The sequence below is a fragment of the Solenopsis invicta genome, chromosome 4, assembly GCF_016802725.1.
Source record: "Solenopsis invicta isolate M01_SB chromosome 4, UNIL_Sinv_3.0, whole genome shotgun sequence".
In the NCBI taxonomy this organism is placed as follows: domain Eukaryota; kingdom Metazoa; phylum Arthropoda; class Insecta; order Hymenoptera; family Formicidae; genus Solenopsis; species Solenopsis invicta.
In genome coordinates this window covers 5,899,718-5,926,864 of record NC_052667.1, presented here as the reverse complement: position 1 = coordinate 5,926,864, position 27,147 = coordinate 5,899,718, and the positions used below count along the sequence as shown (strand labels likewise).

General features: G+C 36.3%; 2 protein-coding genes across 2 annotated transcripts; one reads left to right on the top strand and one right to left on the bottom strand.

The window, feature by feature from the left end:
- Positions 1–219: 219 nt before the first annotated feature.
- On the bottom strand, positions 220–26,752 carry LOC105195548 (actin-histidine N-methyltransferase). The gene is made up of 7 exons (XM_011160997.3): positions 25,913–26,752; positions 25,134–25,625; positions 24,051–24,174; positions 2,449–2,563; positions 2,232–2,384; positions 1,708–2,031; positions 220–1,604 (listed from the first exon to the last, which is right to left on the bottom strand). Exons 1-7 carry the CDS (start codon positions 26,034–26,036, stop codon positions 1,479–1,481), a joined length of 1,458 nt encoding a protein of 485 aa, XP_011159299.2. The 5' UTR covers positions 26,037–26,752; the 3' UTR covers positions 220–1,478.
- LOC105195547 lies at positions 13,821–23,865 on the top strand. Its single transcript, XM_011160996.3, has 2 exons — positions 13,821–14,721; positions 20,008–23,865. Exons 1-2 carry the CDS (start codon positions 14,548–14,550, stop codon positions 23,092–23,094), a joined length of 3,261 nt encoding a protein of 1,086 aa, XP_011159298.2. The 5' UTR covers positions 13,821–14,547; the 3' UTR covers positions 23,095–23,865.
- Positions 26,753–27,147: the final 395 nt, after the last annotated feature.

The following is a 27,147-nucleotide window of genomic DNA, read 5'->3' as shown; positions in this document are numbered from 1 at the left end:
CAATGTGATTAATTTTATAAATTTAATTTTATAAATAATTTATTAACGTTAGATATAATATATTATTAATATATAACGTTAACATATTGTTATATATTATTAACGATGTAATGTAACGTTAGATATAATAATATATTAAGGTTAGTTGCAATATGTATAAAATTTTTCAGACAAAATTTTTTATTGTACGTTACAGTTTTTATTTTTATTTATAAGAAATTTCGTTTATGTTTTATTTTCAGTTCTGTGTTCCTAAATTTTTCAAATGATACAAGTCTCTCTACTGACTCTAAATACAGAATTAAATTTGTAATATAAATACATTCCGTTATCACACACATGGCGCTCACTTTTATGCGGACTACCCGTTCGAAAATTGCATCGCAGATGCAATGAATTTTCTGTAAAGGTATAATATACATCATAGGTTTAAATCTCATTCATGTATGTTATGTATATGTCAAATAATTGTGAATGTTTATGTAACATTCTTTTAATTATTCCTATATTGAGATATATTTAAAAAAGCGATATTCCGAGCTATCAGTCCTGCTGTAGCCTGATCATAGCGTCTCATTAAAATTAGCTTCATTAATTTTAATTAAATTTCGATACATGAAATCTGGTATAGAGATCTCAGCGTCAGATCAGAAATCAGCGCCTGAGACGCCAGTCTCAGTACCGTTCTCGCGCAACAATTTATACAGAAACGTGAGAATCACACGATAGCATTTATAACGCATGATAAACTTTCGAAAACACCTCGCGGTGTTTACGCGGGTCGTTCAAATTCACTCGTGCGTCAGGAAATATTTTGCGACGTATGTAAAAATCTAATGTTATAGGCCTACGCTATTATAGTTTCACATCAAGAATTTCAACTCTGTTATGTATTCGTTCTGAAAAATAAATGTTCATTAACAATATTCTCTTTTTTATGAATATTATTTTTTCTTATATTACATATCAAAGCAGAACAAGTAAAATGTTAATCTCGTAGTCATAAATCAGAATCATTCTTTCTCATTCTCTCTAACGATCAGCATTTAAAGCAATTTTAAAAGGAATAAAAATACGAAGAAGCTTGAAAATCTCCATTCTACGAAAACAAGAATTAAGATGTTCGCTGAATACACAATTATTATACAATTACATTATATATCACGTAGACATTCATATATAATCGTCGCTCATTCATATAATTCTCAGTACACTTTACAATGCGTTTTTTTTCCTATAATTAGTACACGCGCACACATCGACCATGAAGAATTTGTATATGTAACAGATGATAAATATACGCTTTATTACATATATTATTCGTCCACTTATATATTTTACTTTTATATTTGAAATCGTCATTCGAAATATTGTAAAAATAAAGTTGGTTTATCTCGAGATGCTTTTAATCGTAAGTATAAGTGTGTGTATGTGTGTGTGTGTGTTCGATACCCTTGTTAAAAGCACAGCCGATCGTTTCAAGCCTTTATCCATTGCTCCACGTATTCGAGTGCGCCCGAAAGAATTCTCTTTTCCGTAACTCTCAGTTGAACCGCCATTTTTTTCATCTGTGGTAACGTGGTCTCCAATAAGTCCAGATCCTCCTGCAAAAAAAAAACAGAAATATTCGTGTTGTATTAACATTGAACTGCGCGCGGTCGATAGGGAAGGCCGAAGTAAAGGCGCAACGTCAGGTTTTACTTTCACCTTCAGTGTTGTCGGATAATTAGCGATTAAAAGCTGCAGTCTGGTCAGTAAAAATTTTCTGACATTCTCCTCGACAACCGTCTCCAACGCACAGTCCACGTGCTTGAGGTCGAAGACCTTGTCCGAGCGCAGCCAATGCGTGAGCTCAGCTTTTCGCATACTGAACACTCGCAAGAAGGCCAATAGAGTATCGGAGATGGGCTCCATACCGGGTTTCAGTAAAAATTCTCCCACTGACGGCAAATCCAGTTTGCTCAACAGTTCTATTCGCTCCTTTTGAAGGGAATCCGCTTTGCTAATACCAAGACGAAGCTTAAAGCCATCCTGCAAATTGCAACATACTTTTATAAATAATGTGTATAGAGATTCGCATTGTGAAATTCGCTTTTCGCTAGATTCCCTGAATGACTGACGTTGATCCTCTTTTTTTTTTAGCAAAAATACAAATGAACATGTTTTTAAGTTTCAATTAAACTTGTTAATAATAGACTAATATTTTTAAATAAATAAATAAATGTACACACGTGCTCGTTATCCATGCAGACGAAGCCCGAGTGCACGAAGAAATCGGAATTCGTCCTCGGGCCGTAACTTATGAATACCTGCTCCCCTTTCTTAAAGTCCCTCAGCGCGTAACACTCGCAGCGATCCGAGGTCGCGTTGAAATCCGTCGTAATCTATAGTAATGACAGAAAACGGATTGCTCGTCCACACACTTGGTTCATTAACGCCATGACTTACCCTTCCGTTCTCGTGATTGCACATATCCCACATCGGGATTAAAGCGTGTATCATACGCGAACCATCTGGACTCGGGATCAAGTTCTGCCTGGTCATCACCGTAGACACGGCCCAGCTGTAAAATTCGTTAGACATTAGAGGAAAGTCGTCAATACTGCACCCTCGTATTTCTTGGAAACTAAACATTGTACCGCACTAATACTGACAAAAACATGATTTGTTTAAATAATTAAAGAAATAGAAACTGGTCATAATTGGTACATAAAATCTGTTAAAAACAAATTCTTGAAAAACGAAAATAAAATTTGCACGATTTTCTCTTGCAAATTGGATAGTTGAAACAACGAATATATTATTGGTAATATTAGATTATCCTATATTTTGTAGCTTCTTGAAATCAATTTGTTCATATTTTTCTCTTTAATATTTTCATCGTAATGCAATTTGAAACGTAAAATCGCTGTACAGCATAAAGTGGAACACCTCTCCGTAGAAATAGTTACAAGAACTTCAACTACAACGTTGACAGATGTTTCAATGTATTTCTTCATATTTTCTTTAATATCTTAAATTAGAAAAATAGCGTCAGACGCGATAGATCCATTAACAAGATCCCATAAAAGCGTATAAAGTGGAACGATTCAATTCTAGCCTTTTAATTTTATAAACTTTGTTATTTAATAGATAAAAATATATTTTATTAATTAGTTTACCAATTTATTTTATATTTAATTCCTTCCCTACAGGGCCGTATCTGAATTTTGGTATTACTATTGTCTAGGGTATCAAGATTTTGAGATTAGGTTTTCAGACGATCTTTTTGGATTATGTTGCAAAAACAAATTAATTATTACAAAATACAAAAGAGTATTATAAAAACTGCTATGCCAACTGATAAAAGACACTTTTTATATATATTTATATTGTTGAATTTTATTTTTAGATTTTGTTTAAAAAATATTCAAAAACAAAATGGAGTGCCAGTATTGGCGACTTTTCTCTATTATCGGCATCTCTACTAAAGATTCCTCAGTTCAGTTTCCTAGATCTTTTATTAACGAAAATAATCTAATTGTAAGCCGAGAACCTCTCCGGGATTCTCGACTCGCGGTGAAATCTGTCGACTATCAAAAGTCGCCGTTACGACGAATGCGTACGTACTAGCGTCAATCTCCGGAGCGTGAAGCGCTTTCGCCTTCAGGGCGAAATTGAGGAAGAACATTGTTAATGCGCCGCGGACAAGCGACTGCTTTTCGGATACACAAGAACTTGACCCAGAATTCCGGAAATGAACATATAAGAAGAATCATTGCCGCATCCGTCCGACAAAGTGGACTTTCTCTCTCTCTTTCTCTTTCTCTCTTTTTCTCTGTCTGGAGAAACGCGCACTTCTCACCGCCGTCATGCACGTCCTCCACGTGGGAGATGTTCGCGTGTTACTCTCGATCAAGCGGGATTTCCTCGCTTGCGCATATAATAAGGTCCATACGCGTATACAACGTCGACCAATGTCCCGGTTGCGTGATCGAGCTCTTCCTCGTACAGAACAAATTAATTCCAGTAAACCGTGTCAAGCTAAACGATATGCACTTTGTCCACCGAAGATACGGCCTACTCCTCTCTTGCTATCCAATTAAATTTTAGACGATTTAGAATTCGGAAATAAATCGGAAAGTTTACGTCCAAACTATCTCGAGGTCGTGAGAGAAACGATTCTTAAATTTTACATCGAGAAAAAAATTTCTAAATTTTAATAAATATTTATTCAATTAGTACTAATGAAATATTTACTTACGGCACATAAATATTTACTCTATAAGAAAAAATGATACTTGAATTTAATTAGCAATTAAATTCGACGTTGTACTAAATAAATATATTTACATTTAATAAATATTTCATAAGCACATTCGAATAAATATTTATTAAAATTTTGTAATTTTTCTTTTAGTGTATTAAAATATAAGAATTAAAATTATGCACCGAAAAGTCATAATTACGTCAACTTACAGTTGTAGAAAGCTTTCTGACATATACATTACAATTTTTATGGAACTTTCTACGGCTAGTTGACGCAATTCCAATTTTTCATAATTTTAATTATTAATCAATATTAATAGAAAATTAAACTGTTTATTAAATTAATTAAGATTAAAATTAATATTATATAATATTTATTAATATAATTTATTAATATAATTAATATAATACGGCCTATTTTTAAATTTAAAGATTTACATGGAAATAAGATCTTTAATTCGCGACAGAATTGAATTTGCACAGTTCAGCGCACTTTGTTTCGAATTCTAGGAAACCAAAGACCATAGCATTAGAGACCACCGAGATTGATTCGCGAAAAAGTCAATGACCCTGTGCGAAATATTTAGATCCGATTGGGAGACAAGCTGGAGAACAAGTTTGCCAGTACAATTTCTCCGTGCAATACCGCAAAATGATAAGTCACTACTTGGCGAAAACGCTGTAATCCTATTATGTCGCGCGCGAAAAAAATTGCGAACGAATAATCGATGGACAGCACAATCATGTCGTAATGGCAATAGGAATAAAGTTGTAGTGAAAAAAAAAACTTTCTTCATAACAATAACCTCGTAAGAAAACCAGGCATCTTCGCCGCAATATGCCGATTCACCTCTTACGATAAAGAGAATAAAATTTCACGGTCCGTTGACAGTACGCTGCATTTATATATATATTCGAGTTTGTAATTTCGTGTAACTTCTGAGAGTCGGGCGAAGCGTGTCTTACGTGCAACAAAGAAACTGTACAAGATTGCTCGTGCGTTAAAAGCAATGATAGCACTCCGTGCACCGGCGCGAGCGCTGAAAATGAATTTTCGAAAAAGAATTTGATGAAACCGTGAGATTTCGCTTTTGATGCGCTTCATAATTCGGTGTTGCAAGATCGCAGTTTAATGCGAAGTCTCGAGTTATATATAAATTTTGTTTTTCTATGCGAATCATAACGAAATGCGAGAAATAATTGAGAGGATATTGGTGGAAAATCTGTTGAAGTTTTGTCTTCCTGTACAGAGAATAAAAGTCAAAAAATTAGCAAATGTTGCTTGTGATTTTTTCATCAATTAGAAAAAAATTTGATGACAAAATAGACATTTTTGTAAAATTATATATATATATATATATAATATACATTTCATTTTTCTTATCAATTGGTTCATTTGCTAGGAATAAAATTTTATCTCGCCGTATTTATATAGATTTATTTCAGTAAAATCAATTTATATCTCACAAATAAATATTTAAATTTCTTCTCAACATACATGTACTAAAAAAAAGTTTGATAATAATAATAATAAAACTTTGGTAAAATAATTTCAATTAAGTACTTGATCAATATAGCCAAACATTTAGTGATATTTAATAATTATATTAATAGTAACCAAACGGTTACTAGATATTACTAAACATGTTATTATATTAACCGAATAATTGAACCTATTTCACCAAAGTTTAATAACCATCACCTAGACTAGTAGAACGCTTCCGCATTGCTTTCAAAGTCCTCCTATATAAATTATTATCGATGTAAGCCGCGCGCGGTAAAGAGCGTGTCATTCTTACCATTCTCGAGATGTTAATCGAGATGCGTTAGGAAGACCGGATTTGTCATGAAAGTTCGGGTCCGTGTGAAAGTGCGCGAGGCAACGCGGCTCTTTACGAGTTCCTTGGCTCTCGCGGAGACCGAGATACGCGAGGCGAGGGATATCGTCGAGAGTTAGCGAAGCGCACGTTCTCTAATATTTCCGCTCGAGGAAAGGCCCGCTCCGTCGCCGTTTCCTCGACGCAACGCTTCCAATCGCTCCGCGTTCGCATTTGCATGCGAGCACGCGTATGCGTGTGGCGCACCGCATGCTGCGAAAGCGATCACGCGTATCTCTCAACGGGGATCGCGGGGACGGAGTTAATCAACGTCACGCTGTAACTGTATCATTAACAATAACCGCAATGGTAAGATCGGTGAATGTGATCCGTATCACTTTTCTGACGTTCGCTATAACCTTCTTCGCACTAGATAGACAAAATCTGCAGTAAAAATTTCTGTCACTCTCTGTTGTTCACGTGTGATAATCGCGGCGCTTTGAAATAACGAACAGCACATGCATTATAATAATAATGCAATAGAAATACAATTATGTTATATTATTACGTACAAGAAGTGAATAAAATAATGTGAACACATCTGGAAAATACATTATTACCTTTTATCAGATATTAATCTTTTGTCTTCATTAGAGATTTCATCCTCATCAGAGATTTGTGCATGGTTATACAATGCTTGAATAATCATCATTGAAATGTTGAATTATTCTTTAATAGAACATCCTTCGATCGGTTATATAAGTGATATTAGAAAAACAAATTCGCTTCTCACACTACTTTCGAAAATTCCCTTCTATCTCTCTGACGAATTGCCTGGCATAAATATCATCGAATTATGCAATTTTGAAAAACAGTATAAAAAACAGAATTTTTCTTTCCATTATTTAAACATCGGCCAATATTTCTTAAAAGATATTTTATTAGAAGAATGGTACAATGATACACTGATGAATATTCGTATCTCATTCCAAATAAGAACAAAATCTGTATTAAAGACAAATATTCAACTTCTAATATAAAATAAGTAGTGTATTTCCTAGATATTAATTTTGTTCACATTAATTTTGTTTATCCCCTGTGTATGCATTAGGAACCAGTCACTGCACCAGGCAATGAACAAGCATAAAATAACTTAATACAATTGCATTTTCAAATAAAAAATTACATTTTAATAAAATCTCCATGAAAATTAAATTTCAACAATATCAATTAATTTTGCAATTTATTATTTTAAAGACTTATTATTTTAATAGTTTTTCTAAACAGTCATTTATTGGCGACTGTTCAGGTGACTGGTGCAACGACCCTATATACAAGTATATTTAAACTGATTTAAGTTAACGATATGAATACACTATACCTATATATGTGAATATAAATAGGATTCTTATAAAAGATCTTTACGTATGTATGCGAAGATCTTTCCACGAGAATTATTCTATTCTATTTATATTTCTAATTCTATTTATATTTGTAGGAATGACGCATTCGTATTGTTAACTGAATTAACTTAAATAAGTTGCTAACAAGTTGATATCTGAGCTAGTGGGACGCGGACTACGTCAATGCTGTCAAGATTAACATATATATCTCTGCATATAGGAAAGATTGTTCGAAGGTTGCTTAAGTACTCGTAATGCGAAATCGACGAGCGCATAAATAAATATGTATTTCATCATAATATGCGCAAAAAAGTCTTTATAATGACGTGTAATATAGTTAATAAGGACAGGTACATTGCAGGACAAGATTCCCGCGTTAGAAATCTTGAACTACCAGCGTAACGTTTCCCAGTAGTCATTAATCAAAGTTCAATACGTGCTTGCGTACAATGCTCGCGGTGGCATTTACGTATCAAAGTAAAAAAAGAACTAAATAAACGGAAATTAAACTAGATCATTGGAAACTGAATATCTAACTAACAAGCATAAGAGCTATCTGAAAGTTCATTGTGTATTTTCAAACGCTTCTCTAAATCAAACTAGATGATGATAAACAAAAAATAATATCAAATAAAACCAATATATTCCTATTTAACAATCATTATTTTATATGCATATAAGCAAGAAATTATATTCAACGATTATCTTGCTTATACATATACAATTTAATTTTCTTTAAAAAATTTGACGATCGTAAATTTTAGCAAAATATTTTATATTTTTACAATATTTCAATACTATAATATCATCTAAAAATTACAGTATTATTCTTTAGTCTCAAGCTGATGTAATTGACGACTGCATCATTCAATGCGACGTAGTTAAAAAAAAAAAAATCCGAGACGAAGAACCTAGGACGTTTAAATGTTATCAAGTTCAGATTTCATGAATATTATTGTATATGTATATTAATCCAACCTGTTTATGTTTCTTGCGTTTTATTATCCATCAATGGTTAAATTTTATTATGTTTTTGCGGCTGAAGAAGACTAAATAAAGTTGAAACTTGTTTCGCTACATTATTTGTGACATTTCCAGCTACAGATTAAATATTTTTAACTAACATCCGCTAGTTTATTGCTCGTTCTTGGACTATTACCTTGACCAACAGATTTTGTCACAATATGATTGTTTTAATAATAGTAAATTAAAAATTAAAAAATTTTAATTATTATTTAAAGATATTGTTTTCTACCCAATATTTTTTCCTTTTAACTCGTGAAAATTATTGCTGAATGATGAGAATATATTTTTCTTGATGGAATTATACAAAGTTCTTCATGTCCGCAAGTTATACGGTTTAACTTATACCATATAATTTTATTTCAATATTTAACATTTTAAGAATAAAAATATTTTTTAAACAAGACTGTTCTCTTTTCTGTGTATTTTAAGGAAAAATTGAACAAAAAATTTAGACACAGATGCAAAGTGAAGGATGTCTCAATGAAAGAGAAGACACGCAATGTGCATCGATCGATGCGATATACTTTCTTGTATCGACACGCTATATAGATTGGAAAGTATCGGCAGGTATTCGCGCGCCAGTATCATCCTTGTGGGTTACGAGAACACGGGATTTCATTAGACGCACGGTAAAAACTAAGGCGATCGCTATTATTTCCATCGTGAAACGTGGTCCGAGGTCGGCCGGTCGGTCGGACCCTTCGCCGCGGCACGCTCGCTTTATCGCGTAGAAAGTGTGCATAGAGAAGATCTCACGATCTCCGATTCATCGCACGACCTTCCCACGTGCGCTCGAATGTGCAACTATCTCGATGTCAGTATTGTAAAGTCCGTACATCAGGGAATCTAAAGTTAAAGCTTATTTCCAAACATCGACTCTCGAGGCCACATTTAAACTAAAGATTATCGCCTTTCGTGTGCTTCCAGACTTAATTTATTAATTATACTTAACAACTACAATAAAATTTTATCTTACGATACTCTTAAAAAGTCTTGAAAGAGATATATATATATATATATATATATATATATATATATATGTTTATCTCTTTTTTTTATCTTGAGGTACCAAATCATTCTTTATCAGAGTAGCGTTACATCGTGCGAACGCATCTTATTCCAACAAAAATGAAACACAAAAGGAGAAATATACATATAAATACGTAATAAATGTAAAATTCACATGAGAATCAGAAACAAGTTCAGAGATTTTTAAACTTTTTTTACATAAATAGGTCCTCCAAAAATATAATTAAAACCTATAAATTCGTTATTATCTATTATTACATGTCCGGAAAAAATTATCATATTTATACAAAGAGAAATATAAAAAGGATATTTTTGTTAAGAAAAATTTGTAAAATTTTGTAAACAAAAAGTAAAAAAGTATTATTTCATACTTTAAATAATGTTTCCTTATTCATTATGTTAAAAAAACTCGATAGTTAACATGGCACTCGCACGGAATGCTGGGAGATACAAATTCAAATCCTGGCCAAAGTGATATTTTTTTTTTACAATAAATTCTTTAAAGTTTTCAGAATAAGGACTACAGAGATTGCTAAGTATCAAAATTATTAAATTGATTAGCAATTTAATTTTCGTGATATTACAATTCTGTGTTTCAAGTCTGACAAGTATGCAGCGCACGGTTTAAGGAATCGTGTAAATGTTTGCTCGTTATTTAAATGTGTTATAAAAAAGTAAGGTATTATAAAGAAATTAGGCAGTAAATATAAAATTCCTGCAAGAACCAAACGAGTTTCAGAGGTTATTTAGTTTCTCTTTTAAATAAATTCTCCAAATATGTTAATCAAAACCTATAATTTTATTCTTGTACGTATTATACATCCAGAGAGAAATTATCTTATTTATACAAACTATCATATTCTCTATCAGTGGCGGCACATCGTGCGAACGCATCTTGCTCCAGCAAAAATCAAAAACAAACGGAAAAATATAAATATAAATAGGTAATAAATGTAAAATTCACATGAGAACTAGAAACAAGTTCAGAGACATTTTAAACTCTTATAAGTAGGTCCTCGGAAAATATTATGATCAATGCCTATAAATTTGTTGTTATTGTCTATTATAGGTATGTCCAAAAACAATTACCACATTTATACAAAGAGAAATATAAAAAAAACATTATTGTTAAGAGCAATTTGTAATATTTGTAAATAAAAAGTAAAAGATTGTTATATTTTTCATATATATTTTTCTTCATCTTTTATCGTTATTAAATTTATAAGAAAAAAATTAATGTAAAGCAATACGAGATAAATAAGTAATAAATATAAAAATCACACAAGTTTCAAAGATTTTTTTTTTTTAATGAATTCTCGAAATATTAATCCAAGCCTACAACTTAATTTATTCTTATACCTGTTATATATTCGAAGAAAAATAAAACTACACAATAACTTAAGTACACAATGAATGTTTTGAAGATAAGTTTTCCGTTTCCTAAAATTTTTCATTTTTTTTTTTTAACTCGTTTAGCTTTTGTGGAAAATTTCAGTTGTATGTTAAATTCCATCTAGCGTCATAGATCGTCTAAAGCAAACATAAGACAATGGAGCCGACTTTGATGTCTATCTGCCCCATAACGAATTGCAAAAGAAACGCATCGTCATTATCTTTGTCCTCGTCACTGTCGTCGCAGTCGTCGTCGTCGCTTCACCGTGGTTCATTAGCGACGAACGCGCGACAGTTCTCAGCTCTCCACCGAGGATACCCTCGTTAATTTTATTCGGTCGCGTTACGTATTAACCGCAAGCTATCCGCGTGATAACTAGCTGCATAATACGATAATTGAAACAAACTTTTCGCGAGAAATAACGGATTCACACGCAAACTCCTACGAGAAACGAGAGATTTCATTACCGGTTGGTCGCGACCAACTAAATTCTTCCCGCGTAACAGTAACCTAAGAATTATGAGAAAGAAGTTGTTTGTTAATTTGATGTTTTAAGTTCGTGAAAGTACGAAGATGCACAAATACAGTGGACTGAATAAAATGGTTGAATGTACAAAAGCAAGATGACAAATGTCACAAACGGAAACGCCGAGATTCTGCCAATACTAAAGGTCTGTTGGAAGCAGATAATGTCATGAATGTTCAAAGATTGTCATAATTTACATTCCAAACGTCGTAGGTAAGAGGTATCATTTTAAAAAGAGGAGAAAGGAGGAGAAATCACGACTATTACAAGTATTGTCTACGTAAATTACGCGTAAAAGGATAGTTTGCATAGTCCACCGCTGCAAACGATCGGCATACTTTTCTACTTTGTGCACGCATTTGCTGATCGTAATACATAATGCCGCAATTAAATACACGCTGGCGATGCGATCCCCTTCTGCTCTGCTTCTTCGATCGCGCGGGAAATACTCCAACCTTATTTGTAATGATATGCAAAATACTTGAACGGCGATTGAAAAAAAAAAATTAGACGCAACGCGTTGAATATTGTAACGTAAAATTAATATCCGCAGTTCGCATGGTTTATTGCTACACGTCCCCGGGGTGTGCGCGGAGATATCTCCGCGAAGAGTCGCATGAAATCCCGCGGATTGGAGACTTGCGATGACAGATATACGCGCGTGGCATTTGCGTTAACAAGGTTTTCGCTTCGAGTGCTTTAACGACTTCCTCCTTCTTTCCCGTGCAGCCGCTTGGATGCGGTTCGCGCGAATTCTGAGCCGTCAATCGCGACAGGTAAAACCAAGAATCGAGGCAGCAGCAAATAAATTAATAGCCTATCGATTCTTAATAGCCACATCACGGCCAATTACATTTCTTTATGCGCTAATAATAGTTATTCAACCGTACACACGCGTCTTTGCGTCGTAATTTTAAAGCCCACTTTACACGATCTATAATTTGCAACAGAATTCTATTTATAATTTTATACAGAAAACATGCAAACAAACAAGAAATATGCAAGAAATACACATAAAATATGCAGTGAAAAAACAGTTTGGCTCATTAAAGAATTCTCCATAATATACTCTTATTATATTAATATATATTTCTTAATAACGATGTCACACTTTTTACCAACCCTATGTCAAAGAAAGAAACAATTGAATATTCTGTACGTAATTTAATATAAAACTGTAAATAGCTACCGAATGTTGAGTGAAATAATGCCAATTAAATATTTGATTAATATAATCAAAAATAATTCTATTTTTCTGAATATTTGGTAAATGTTACTAAATTTGATAATATTTACTAACAATAAGTAATATTAATTTAATGTTAAACAAGGATATAATCTGTAATGTTTCTGAACGCAGGAAAATTCTAAACGATGGAAAATTGAAAATATATAATTTAGTAACAAAATACTGTTTTTTTAAACTTATTCAATTTTTTAAATTTATTTTTGGACTAGCAATATTACCATCACTTTTTCTTTTTTACCGATTTTGCATTATAAATCACATTCTAAACAATAAATATTTCAGTCCTTTGAAACTAGAATCTGTTAAACAACACTCTGACCGATAATCGTTCAAGTTTCAATATAAAATATTGTGTAAAATAATTATTAAGAAAATTATTCAATAAAATTAAAGTAGGTGCCATAGCTTACACCAAATATTTTTCTTGCGACGAAGTCTATTTCTACGAGCGAATGTTGCTATAATTGAGGATTTTATTGAAACTTGTTATCATTAAAGAATTCTCCATAACTCTTATTATATTAATATATATTTCTTAATAACGATGTCACACTTTTTACCAACCCTATGTCAAAGAAAGAAACAATTGAAGATTCTGTACGTAATTTGATATAAAACTGTAAATAGAATTCTGTCGCAAATTACAGCTCGTGTAAAGTGAGGCTTATAGCGTTGTCTTTCTCTCTCAATTATCATAAGATACATATTGGATGTTCCGTATCAGATTTCCAACCAGTACCAAGTCTTCGAAGAAAAATGTAGCCCCCGCGCGATTGTGCTATGCTAATACTCCGCTTTAATGCCCGATCGTTTGACACTCTACTATAATATTCTCTAGAATAGTACTGTACTTTCTCCCGACGACGTCCGCCTCTTTCCTTTTTTTTTTTCGCGACGTTCGACGTGAAACAGCGCGCTTCCCAATTTGGAATGGCGAGTGCACGGAGGCCTCTTCGCGCTGATCGGCGGATTTGCGGTCCGTGCTGTAGTTGATTACCGGAATTCATCTCACCGAGCTCTACCGCCGGCTCGGCACCGTGGAGCATCCCGGCGGGAGCGGGCGCGATCGCGAGTGTAAGGTAGGCAGCCACGGCACGGCAGAGGAGACCCGCGGTGGAAGAACTCTTTTACTCCTCTCGAGTTTCACCGGCTTACTTAGGAGCGCGCGCGGAGAAAAGCGACGTCAGTTCGCAGGGGCGATTCGCCGAGAGCGCAGACGAGCGGTCTCCGAGCTCGCGAAAGTTTTATATTAGCCGAGAGACTGCGAGAGACACACGCGTGCGCGCGCGAGACACGGATCTCTATCGCGGGATCGAAAATGGAGAGCGCGGATCGCGGATCCGCGAAGTCCTCCTCCGCGCGGTAACCAGGAGGAAACTCCTCCTCTCGACGCGATAAGAAGAAAAAAAAAACGACGGGGCGGAGGTTGCAAAAAAGGAAAGTTGCGGGCAGTTATTCTCGGAGTTCGTTTTGGTAAAAGCGAGCGTCGCTGGTAAAGTACGAGTGCTACACGATGGATTAGAAACGTTCGTTGCTGCTGATACACCGGACCAATTAGCAATTATCTCGGTGCATCGCGAGGATAATTACGAGGAAAGTTAATTGCGAGAATATCGTAACCGATTATTTTTGTGCTGACCTCGTAAATCGCCTCGAGACATATCGATTCGATTGATTAGGGATTGAGTGCGCGCGCGCGCGTCCGCCTGCATGGTTCTTGAGAGGCTCTCGAGTTTGTGCAATCGTAAGAACGTGATCTTCCTTATTCTGTGCGGCTGCGTGTTTTACGTGCACTTCGTCGCGCGGAGGAGCAACGAAGAGATAGCAAAGTGCCCGGTCGGCGGAAGGGAATCGCGATGTCGCGAGGACAAGGCATTGAGGTTCCTGATCGCCCTGTAACTATGCGGAAGGTGTTCCCCGTGCTCGCGCTCATCGCATTCGCGTGTGACATCTCGCGCGACGTACTGGTCCACGGTGATCCCGCGAGGGAGCCGGAAGCCGCGGGACGCAGCGGCGACTACGAGTATCAGGTAATCCGCGAGAAACGTTTTTCTCGCCCCGATGAGCACGCATAAACGAACTTGGGATGCGAAAGTGCGGCAGTTCTTTTGAACATTCCAGATGCCACGTGCGTAGAAACGTTTCATTCGAACGTAAATAGAGGATTCGGAGACATTAACTGAAATTATTTACGTTACATTATTAAAAGAAGTAACAATAAATTAATCTTATATAATATCGCATGCGCAATATTAATTATAAAATCAAAGTTTTCTCCGTGTAATTTTTTAAGCTTCCGAGAGTGATTTTTATTATGTTGGGAAGTGTGATTTCTTCTTTTTCGAGAATTTCACCAATTTTAGCGGAAACTTTCTGAAGTAGAGACGCGAACAGGTGAACAACTCGTTTATCTTATCCGGTCGCAGAGCCGAAAGTCATGCCTCTGACGCTTTTAACCGGTCGTAATTTTTCGCACTAAAAACTAGTAGATTGCGAAATTTTACGACATTTCTATCGACATTCATTACGCGAATGATTCTAAACCGAATAATCCTAAGTCGAGTAAAAATATAAGTACATACGCACGTATGTCTCAATTGTGAAATAATCGTGACGTTCGTGGGTGACAGGTTCAACCAAGTTCCGCCGTAATTACGTTCATTAAGCGTTGTTAAACTCAGAGATCGGTCGTATTTAAAGCAACATTATTTAAAATAAAATAGTTATTTAGCATTCATCATTATAATTTCCTATTTTCTATTTTAAGTGGCAAAAATAAAGAAAGAAATTACTTAATTCTAAATAGTATTTTAAATAAGTTTTTACCGCTGGTTAATTTCAATTTGATTTTGTTTATTGAAATAAAAAAAAAAATAAAATCAGTATTGTAAAGTGGCAGTGGCGCATAGGCGGTGGATACCATACCTGCCACCTGCCTGATTCTACTGAAAATTCTAGAGTTTTATATATGTTTAATACGGTTATATAGCTAAGTATGTAAAGACTCGATGTGCATTCAAATAAATAAAATTGTAAATACTTTATATTTGAAATTTTTGTTTAAAATAGATATTTCTTATTTTATATTTTAAATAAGTTTTTGGAATTTATTTTATATTTTTTTTATTTTAAATATGTCATCAGTTGTTTTACCGACTCTTGGTTAAACTTGTATATTTTATATTTTAAATAAATCGTACCAATTATTTTACCATCTCTTGATTGAACTTGATTCAACTTGATTAACCACAGGATGTTGAGAATTCTTTTAATTCACATTAATGTTAAAAATTTGACAGCCATAACAATTTTTATGAATAGTCGTGAAAATTTTAATGAAATTAGTTTCATTGCACGTTTTAAACTATATTATAATTTTATTTTTCAAAAAGCTTTCGGCAAACTATTCTATATTTGATATATCATAATTCTACACTGCAAAAAAAGAATTTAGTGAAATCTACCAAATATTAAAATAATGACGATTAAACGTTCAGTTAATATATTCAAATATAATTTTAATTTTGTAAATATTTTATTATAAAAATTCTTAAATATATTATATTAGTAAAATTATTTTTGGCTATATAAATCAAATTTTTAATTGATAGTATTTCACTCAAGATTTGATAGCTATTATCAACTTCTTTTTTTAGTTAATATAATCAAAAATAATTTTACTTCTTTAAATATTTTATTATTTTATTATTATTAAAATTCTTATAAATATATATTAGTAAAATTATTTTTAGCTATACAAACCGAATGTTTAATTGATACAATTTCATTTAAGATTTGATAGCTATTACCAAACTCTTTTTTTCAACGTAATTCTTCCATAAAATATTCTTTCTTGTGTTATTTTTCAACAGTATACGAATTGATGGAGTCAAAGCAAACTTTTTCCTCCTTTACATTATGCATCTTTCACTTTAAAACATTAAGTTCTTAGCAAATAAGATTCACTGAAGCGTAAATCTCGCTAAAACTAGTTCCCTATCCCCTATAAACTAACTACGAAAACTACCGACACCTCAACAACGAAACGGGCCTCATTCTTTTTACCACTTATAACTTCAGGGAAAGTGAGCGATTTCCGAGCCGCCTCGCATATCCGCTTGTAGCTGCCGTTGTATTTCGCGAAATCGGCACCGGAGATCGTTCTCTCGTCGCGACGCTTTTCCTCCCGGAATTTTTCGTCGATGCGCCTCCGGCCGCGAGATCGATGCGCTGCTGCGACGAGAAAACTCGCGCGTAAACCGTGAGAGAAAGAGAAAGCTGGTACCGCGCGCGGAAAGTTCGAGACTTTACGAGCGTTTTGTCGCCGTATTTCGCTGTATCTCATGATCACGGCGCCCCGGAGGTAAAGAACGAAATCCGAGTCCGCTCAGTCCGGCCTTCGAAGACGAAGAAGAGAAAAAGAAACGAAAAATGTGCTTGCTCAGTGGTAAAAAGCGCTAGCTCAGAGCAAGTTCTTTCCAGGGGCTTCGGAGAAAACATGCAATTATAATTTTAATAGTTCGTATTGTGGACGATAAGAAGATAGATTTGCGTGATGCAACGCTGGTAAAAAAAAAAAGTTAGCGACGAATCCGAAACTCCGAAGCGTTGTAGGCTCCCTCGATCGTCGGCTCTCGTCGCGAGCGAGGAGTGCGTCGAGTCGCGTAAATTACTCTCCCGCGAGCGACGGAAATCGCGGGAGAGTAATTGCGAATAATTTCCCACGTGGCTCGCGAATATATGCGCGAGATTGGACCGTGGAAAATGAGAACGCGCGCGCGCTTGGATCTTTTTCTGCAGCGAGAAAGCGAAGTGAAAATCATCCGCGAAAGCACGGAACTTTGTATTAATGAAGTTACGAAATGCTTTAATATAACGCTAATGAGCCGATTGAGCTAACGCCCGCTTATGAAACGCACACAATGGCTCGCTTATGTTCGATCCGTTTTCGCCTAATACACGGACACTTTAACGGCGTAACGGGACGTAATGAGACTGCCGTTCAAGCCAAATAATCTCTATTTATCAGATCTCCAGTACACAAAGAGAAAAAATTTTTTTTAATGAAAAGAATACATAATTCTTAAAACCATATATTTTTATGCGAGCACTCATTTGTTCCGTTTAAGGTTTAAGTAAATAGACATGTTCCCTTAATACATAATTTTATATTTTTACGTTTTAATAATGATTTTACAAACAAGCCAATAATATTTATGATTAAACCTAATTAAACTGTTTCTTTAAATTAAAAAATCTGATTATCTTGAACATAAAAAAATAGTTTGATAAGTAAATAGAACTGCAAGAAAAAAATTACTCGATTAAAAATTACTTCTTTATTTCAATTAAGAAATTTTTAATTTGACCGCAAGTAAATAAGCTATTAGGATTTACCAAGTAAATAATTTTTTTTTGTATTAAGTAAAATTTTTCTGATTTAAGATATTTTTTCTCTCGTATAATAAGTGCTAAATATAAGTAAGTTAAACCTAAGTGTAATAAAAAAAATTAATTAATGTATAAATACGTGACAATTACGTAAATCATCTTACCCGTTGTAAGGAAGCGACAATCCAAATTACTTTACAATAACTTCAATAGCGAATTAATTTTGCTACAGGAAAATTGTCTCTGCGAAACGAGAACGGAAAAACATCTTCGAGCGAAGAATCGCGCGCGGCTCTCTATTTCGCACATTCTCACGCGCGCGCGTCCGGCTTGCGAAAGTAAAAGCGAGAACTCGCCGAATCTCCTTTCATCATAAAGAGGATCCTGACGAATAATCGAGGGATTCGCGCGCGCAAGAGTCAGTGCTCGCGACGCGTGCTTCCGCGGCCGCGGGCGTGTGCTGTCGGCTCGCGAAACGCGATTTTTCAACGAGAAATGGTGAACATAAAGAGATGATGACTCTAAAAGAGAGTGGAAACGTTCATTGAAAATTATGATACGTGAAGAATAAACGCTATTAATTATCGTAATCTCGCGCTCTTTCAACCGCGTTTTGGACTCTCATTAACTTTCTCCTATTTATTTTTTAATTTTAATTTCGAGAATATAATCTTGATTATTGTTCTATTCTTGAACATAAAGATTCTCCCGAAACCAACGGCGTTCTTTCCATTTAGAAACTTTCGCGGACGACGCATCGAGGACGCGCGAGTAAATCACGAAAGTCTCTCCTCTCCGATCTCCGAATGGGCTTCTCTTTAAATTTTAGAGTGCAAATTGCGAGCGTTAATTTTATTGAAAAAATGCAATCTTTCCGGTGGGAGAGCGCCATTTACGTAAACGTACCGCGATCGTATTTGCAAAGCGTTACAAACACCTCAATACTTTCTATCGTTATGGTCGTTGGCCTTTACCGTAGCTCACAATCGTATGCCTCGTTTAACAACGATTTCCCGCGTGACTTATGACGAATCGCATTTTGCCAAAGTTTAATTTTATCCTTGCAAGCGATTTCAATAAGCGGCAAATATCGCAGTTAATTTTGTTCTCGTATGATTCGTGAAGAAACGAATTGATTTCTCGTACCTGGATCATTAAATATTATTGAACGAATCAGGAAACTTTCGACGCAGGAAATAATATTTCTGCCGTGAAATATTAAAATTAGTAAAATGAAAAGAATAAAAAATTAATAATCCTGTTAAGTGATAGTATCATGTATCTAATGTATCATAATTACACTAAATAATATTCTATGCGTTACAAAAACGCAGGTTTAACGCTGAACGCTCGAAAGTGAAATACTTAATTTTAAAATATTAAAATTATGCTTTTTATTTCTATGTTCTTTAAATACTGGAAAACAGTTTTAAACTGTGCTTGGATTAAAAATTACAGATTGCTTTATATTGCATTTAAAAGTAGAAAAAATTTGAAAGTGGAAAAAATTTGAAAGTAGAAAAAGTTGTAAAGTTTTATTGCGATACAAAGATCAATTCTGTAGATTAAACAAAATTTATTTATTTATTTATTTATTTACAAAATAACTAAACAGACAATCGCAATAAAATTTTATATAAATTATCTTGAATACAGTACTTACAAAAAAAAAACAAATTTTTCTTAATATTGTTGTAAAAACTAATTTCATTTTTAATAATAAATAAATTACAAAAATGTGTTAATTATTAAATAAAAACATAATCTTACATGTATATAATTTGAATCGTTAATATTAACATATTTCTAAATTTTTTACACTTTGCAGAGACTGTATATCCGATACATCTTTAATTAAGATTTCTTTAAAATTTTTTATTTTAAAATTATTCGATTTTTAAGGAACTTTTTTTTGTTTTTTTCAGACGGAACCGCGCGGACAGTACGACGACGCGGATGTGCCGCAGAGTTCTGCGGAAAGCGTCCGCGAGCGAACGAGCGAGCCTCCCGCAGACAAATGGACAAGCAATCAACGAGAGGCTCTCGAGCCGAAGTGGCGCGACGGCGACTCCGTGCCGTTGCTGCCGTTCTCTCATTATCGGTCCGACACGAGTGACGAGGTCGAGAATGTCGAGCAGGAGGCTTCACCGGAGACGAGTCGCCGACCGTTCAAGTACCATTATGCGATCGATCAACCGGATCGTCCCCGAGGGAGCCCGGGCAGGCGACTTCCGCCTCTGGACGATTACGAGGCCTCGTACCGCAGTCGGGAGGACTACGAGATTCCCGATGAGGATTATCCGCGCAAGAGGCGTCGTCCGTTGAAGAATTCGCAGAATCCGACGTTCTACGAGGAAACGCTCGATAGCGCGGTGAGCAACGACGGGAAACGCGGCCGTAACGTCGTCGACGGCTCGCTGAACGACCGGGAAGTTACCTGGAGGTATCGCGAGGCCTTCCAGGCTCGTCCCAACGAGTACGAGCAAGAGTTCAGCGACGAGGAGTACCTGCGCCCTCGTCCGAGGAAGAGGCGACCACCACAGAATTACGAGTTCGCTCTGGCGAACGAGGCATCCTCCAACGACGGGGACGACGAACCGAGCGATTCTCCTCGATATCTGTCGAAGAGCGAATCCGAGAACCTCTCGACGGAATCGTCCGACAAGCGAGAGAAGGCGCTCGAGCTAAAGTCGCTTTTGAAGATGCAGCAGGAGGAGGGCTCCAGCCTGTCGGAGATACTGCAGCGCAGAAATCTGACTCTGAACGACCTGCTGAAGGGAAAGGCCGATGTGATCAACGCCCTGAAGTCGAGGATCGCCGACGAATCCGACGAGTACATCGAGGAGATGTCGAAAGTGATGTCCGACTCGCTGCTGAAGCTCGCCGCGACGGTAACGCCACCCTGGGGGTCTACGCAATCTACGTTCGAAAGTACCACGCTGAAAGTTACGACGACCCCGTCGGATACGACTCCGAACAGCTCGGTATCCCACACGACGGCCGCCACGGAGAATGGAACCGCGAGAGGCCTCGAGGAGAATTCGAATCGCGTTAAGGAGAAGTCGGAAGACCTGGAGAAGATGACGCAGTCCGCGCACGATTCTTCGTCGTGGCTGAGAGCTCCGACGACCCCCCTGACCATCTCGACGGTGATCACCACGTCGGAGTCACCGCCGCTGGTCGCGGTGAACTCCGCGGAGTACTTCCTGAACGACGACGGCAACGCGGAGTCAGCGAGCGACCGCGCGGCGAGGCTCGACGGCCTCGACGAGGACGAGATCATGGAGTTCTCGGACTTCACGGATTTCAAGAAGGGAAAGAGCGCGGCGTCGCCGGTTTGGTCGGACCCGCCGAGCGAGAAGATCGTCTCGCAACAAGCACCGCGCGATACCGTGTCCACATTGAGCATCGAGCAAATTCTCAATCCCACGGAGCGGAGCAAGCCGGCGGCGAAAGGTCGTGAGAACGCTCGGGGTGACGACACCGGCAGCAGGGATGATGGAAAAACGACTCGGGATAATGGCCGATCAGTTCCTATCGCCGTGCCCAGCGCGCAGGATTACAACACGTTCATCGGAACAGAGTATCAGAATGACGCTCCGAAGCTCGAAGACAGCGGGAAGAGAGGTCAGATAAATGAACACTCGAGTAAAATTGACGCCGCCGTGGGTGGTCAGATCGAGAGAAAGCAAACCGCGAATCCGGCTGATCGTAGAAAGGAGCTACGCGACAAGAATCATTCGACTGAGTATCACCAGGTGACTCGATCGCCGAGAGAGAGAACTCGCGACGGCGCGTTGGAGAACCATCGGAATACGAAACGCTACGAGGATGTCGTCTCCGAGATCGAGCCGGAGGCACGAGCGGAGATCTTCGAGCTGTTCGCCTCCGGCTCGGCCGGCAAGCGGCTGGAACGTCTACTCAAGTCGAGGAACATGAGCGTGGAGGAGCTGATAGCTCTGCGTCAGAGAGGCTCCAGCAAGGTCCACTTGACGGAGGTGTCGCAGCTGAGGATACCCAAGCCGAAGAATCAGCAAACTCTAGAAACCTCCAACGCGAACAACGGAGAAATTATTATATCGCTCTCGCCCGTAGGCAGCTCTGACAAACGATTCGGCGAGCGTGAGGTTTCAAGGAAAGAAGAGGCGAAGCAGGAGGCGGAGGAGACAATGAATCGATTTAAAGACATCATGAGCTACTTACACGATCCGTTCTTCGACAAAGACGCGGAGAACATGTCGATGTCGAGATTGCTGGATCTCGTCGAGCGCGACAGAAACGCGCCAAGGGAAATGACGTACCCGGAAAACGATACGATGAATGCCGACGGGCGTACCGATGAGCTGGAGAATTCCCGTCGGACGGTGCAAATCGTCGATCTACTAACGACGTTCGGTTCTCTGCCCTTCGCGAGAGACGTGCAGCGACAGTTCGAAACTGAAGTCGATAGCGAACCAAAAGTGAGGCTACCGGTGGACAACGATAACGCGAGTGTAGTGGTGATCGATGAGACGGAGAAGACTCTTCGATCGGACAACTCCAGTGAATTCCACGCCGGATACGTCGAGGAGATCGTGAGGGAGGAACCGAACGTCATCGATATAAAAACGACGGTGTACGGCGAAACGGTGAACAACGGCGGGGAAGAGAAGAAGACCCTGTCGAGGGTGAAGCCGAGCATAATAGCGAGTGGCGCGATACTGGGCGTGACGATCGTCGTGTTCCTGGCGATCTTCATCGTGTGTCGAATTCGACAGAAGCAGAAGTACACATATAGAAATACGTTCTCCCGCGCGGTGTTCCAGGGCCCGGTTATGGCGGCGAGAAAGCTGTCGAATTCCAGCAGCTTGAGCGCCGTGATGGTGAACGTTGTCGCTACGTCGACGACCAAAAGGCCCGAGAGAACCGAGACGCAGGAGGCCGTGGAGGACTTCGATGGCAAGAGCGACATGGACAACGACTCGTTAGACGCGAACGACAGTTGGGAGACGATACCCGATTACGCGAAGTAACTCGTTGCCGGCACAACTGCACGATTAGCATGTTAGTTTGGTGTAGAAGATTATCGTACATCAGCCTTATTTATTAATTGTTTGTATAAAACTTAAAACACAAAATTATGCCAATTTTTAATCATATTAATTTCACAGTAATATTTACTTTGAAATTATTACCATTACACTGAAAAGGTTTTATGTTGAAGTAAATATATTTATTTTAACAACATTTTTCCTAAATTTAAACAAATATTAACTAGGATAAAATAATTCATTTTTAAACTTAGGAAATATTTTTTTAAATCAAATGAATATAAATATATTTACTTGAACATAGATTTTTCAGTGTAGCTTTTAATATCGTTCAAGTTTTTTAATTATTTATTTTCGAAACAAATTATTTAAAACAAAAAATTAATAGACACATGTAAACCTTTTGCGCCAATCTAATAGAAAATTGCCAGTATTTTTGTATGCTTATCGAGGATGAGTTATACCCCGAAGGCTGATTGAACATCCTTAGCGAAAGCTACATCGATCATTAAATTACTCGTCGCGTTATTTTACTGAGAAGGAAGTAATCCAGTTCCATAGATGTATATACGTACTTTTCTAAATTTATAATCAACTGATAAAAATTACAAAACAAAATTGCAATTAAACTTGCAACTAAATCATTTAATTGGATTTTTTAGAACAAATAAGCGTCTTCGTCATAAAATTATTAAACTATTTTGCTGAACTTCCACGTGTAGAATATAAGACGCGTATTTATTCATAGGTTTATATATAAATACTATATATATATATATATATATATATATATATATATATATATATATATATATATATATTATACATTGTAAGAGTTAAATTTTATATATAAAATTGTAAATTGTATTCAAGCTTCAATTTATGATTTCCCATCCTTATTTAAAATTAATTATAATTGAACTGTTCTAATTACTCACCAATATCTTTCGTAAGTGAAAACATCTTTAAGTATCATCGAGACGGCGTTGTTGGTATTTTGAAACACTTTGTTAAAGTAGGAATACTGCCTCGCGATGTTTCGACATTGCTTCAATGCAGCCTCTGCGTAAAAATTAAAGAATAAATCTAAAAATATAAAAACTAAAGACTATAAATAACAACCTACAGACTATAATGAAAAATGCAATATAAAATTTACTATTGATATGAAATTAAAGAAATATTCTCGTTTTTGGGATAGTTTTTGGCTATTAAAATAATTGTTATTTTTTAAGCATTTTTTTAACTCTTTTGCAACCATTGTTGCCCTAAGGCAACAATTTTCAGATCCATTTAGACGTTAAACTAATAGATATTTGAACAACATTTTAATTTCTTAAAAACCAGGAATAGAAAAATTATGAAAAAATCAGATACCACTCTACACTATTAAGAACAATAATAAAGAAAAAAAAATTTTATTTACAAAAATTTTTTAAATAGAATTTAAAGTTAAAAAAGTTCATAAATTAAAACTTGAAAAAAAGAGCAAATTAATGTAAGATACTTACAAAGTTTTGATTAATGCTTAAATAATTGCAAATTTTATAACGCGTTTTTCTCTAAACAATTTTTTTAAATTATTACAACAATAACTCATCTAGTTAATGCGATTGACTCAAAATTTTTAGATTTTCACATTTTTTTCTTTTTCATCTAACTACATTAAATAAAAATATCAACTTTTTGATTAGTTTGATGAAAAAATCTTGGAAAAAAAGCGAAAAAATTAAATGTTTACAAAATTTTGCCATTTTTGCAAAAATATCTTTTCTAACCTTTGAAAAAAATGGTAAAGAACATTCAAATATCAAAGAATGTACTAACTTTCAAGTTTATAGCTTTAATATTTTATTAAAAAAAATTCTTAAAAAAAAATGCAAAAATATTGAAAGTGAGAATTCTTCCTTAAAACTATTATCTTTTATATATCTATTAAGTACAAATTATGAATCAATACAAACTTGTCTTTTGTACAAAAACAATGTAAAATAAGATTTGTAAAACAAATTCTTGTGTACCTAATGTAGGACTGCCTTTCAGCTCAATCATATCATTAGTCTTCATGTATAAAACTGTATTATAATTGCTTGGAAGCATATCCAAGTAAGGCTTCCATGTGGAGTTCTCCTTATATTTCTCTATGAGAAGCGCTACAGCCAATGCCACTTGTGGCATATGCTGTACAAGTGGATCATTTTGCAGAACGATCAATTCCGATGCTGCTGTATATGTGCTGAAGATGAGTGCCCTGGGTATCTCCAAGATCAACTGGTTCTCAGTAAAATCGGTCTCTGCCTTCAGTCCCAAATCGAATCCTGGAAACTCGGCAATACTCAAGCCGTCCACCCGCGCCCCATTTTCCGTCAGCCAATTTATGAATTGTCCAATCCCCTGGGATCGCTGGGACGATTCCGTCTTCATTTCCTCTAGGCGTTTAACCTTCAGCAGAACTTGCGATATATCCAAGTAGTTGTTCCATGACTGCGTCACGTACGCTGGATTGCTGCTCACTACAAACGTACCAAAATAGCATGTAAAAACAAATAATCTCCATGATAACCATAAAATATGTTGCAACGCTGATATGCGAAAGCAGAATATAGAACCATAAAATATGCAAAAATTAAAAAAAAAATTCTTGACACATATTCAGTTTATCTCTCCCCCAGTTTTAGACTCTCTATTTGTTATAAAACGCCGTAAAGCAACGAGAAATTATTTTCAAGGAAAACGCAAGGATTTTTCTCTAACGTTCTAGGAGATATCAAAGGAGAGCTCGACGGGTCGAAGTACTCACGATGAAAGAGTTTCTCGCACAAGGCATTGATCTCATTCCTCTTCGCCGCGGATATGTGCTTCTGTTGCGGTGACGGGCCCGGTTGTTTACCCCTGGACGTAGTATGAGCCTTCTTTCTGCCCATTTTTGTCTACTATCTCACGGCGCTCTCGTGGCTCCCCTTCGCATTCAGATGCATTATAGTGCGTAACGCGCGGCGCCCACGACCACCAGCGAGAATAAACAATTTTCGCCGTAACGAAAATAGAACGGTACGGGCGGCCTGCGAGCGACGCGGGTTCGAATGTCGTAATGTACGCACGACATAACCTCAAAGATGCGCGAGTGCGGTCCCCGCGTGCCACAGCTCCCGTCGGCTCGTTGGTCACGCGCCGCACTCTATTGATTTTCCGATTTCTGCCCGAGGTCACCTACTTTTGCTAAGTCCCGACGCCTGGATCGCCCTCGATCATTCGCCAAATCCATCCAAATCGCACACTCGGGATACGCACCGTCGCCACCGGTCGGGGACAACGCAAATCTCGAAGCCGGCGTGTACTCGTTCACGTGAAAAATTCATTATTCTACAACAATAAATTTAATCGATGTACATACTTGCGAAAGATTAATTCGATTATGCAATTTCTAAACACTGTTTTTTCCATGTTTTGTGACTTTAATATGTTCGTTCAAATTTCTATTTTTAATAATACATTGACTCATAAATAAAAATGGAACGTTATACGCATTAGTGAATTTTCATGTCATATATATATATATGTATAAAATTTCGTGATGTGTTTCGTTTAGTTTGTCATGTGTGAATTGCATATGCTACATAAATATAAAAGTGTATATATTATAAACAGAACATTGTTATATAAGTGTGTATATATACATATATATTCAAATGTCTATATTTTATACATTTATACATATATATGTATATATTCAACATACAATTGTGTGTGTCTGTGTGTATATATATATATATATATATATATATGTGTGTGTGTGTGTGTGTGTGCACATATATATACACACACACCCACCCACACACATGCAATTATGTATATATATTTATTTATATTTTTAAAAAAGAAAATTTTCGTAAACATTCAATGTCTATAAATCATATCGTAATAATATAAAATTGATCTTTTTGTACCTTTTATAATAAATTTAATTTGTTAACATAAAATCCACTTAACATGAAAACATAATACAATAAAATATAGCGAATACCTGAATTTTCA

Excerpts from the sequence above, each read along its gene's own strand:
- LOC105195548 (XM_011160997.3), bottom strand. The coding sequence starts at position 26,036 with ATGGGCAGAAAGAAGGCTCATACTACGTCCAGGGGTAAACAACCGGGC. Across the intron at positions 2,385-2,448 it reads GCAATCACGAGAACGGAAGG|ATTACGACGGATTTCAACGC; the intron begins GTAAGTCATGGC and ends TCATTACTATAG. Across the intron at positions 2,032-2,231 it reads TCTGCATGGATAACGAGCAC|GATGGCTTTAAGCTTCGTCT; the intron begins GTGTGTACATTT and ends TGCAATTTGCAG.
- LOC105195547 (XM_011160996.3), top strand. The coding sequence starts at position 14,548 with ATGTCGCGAGGACAAGGCATTGAGGTTCCTGATCGCCCTGTAACTATG. Across the intron at positions 14,722-20,007 it reads GCGGCGACTACGAGTATCAG|ACGGAACCGCGCGGACAGTA; the intron begins GTAATCCGCGAG and ends TGTTTTTTTCAG.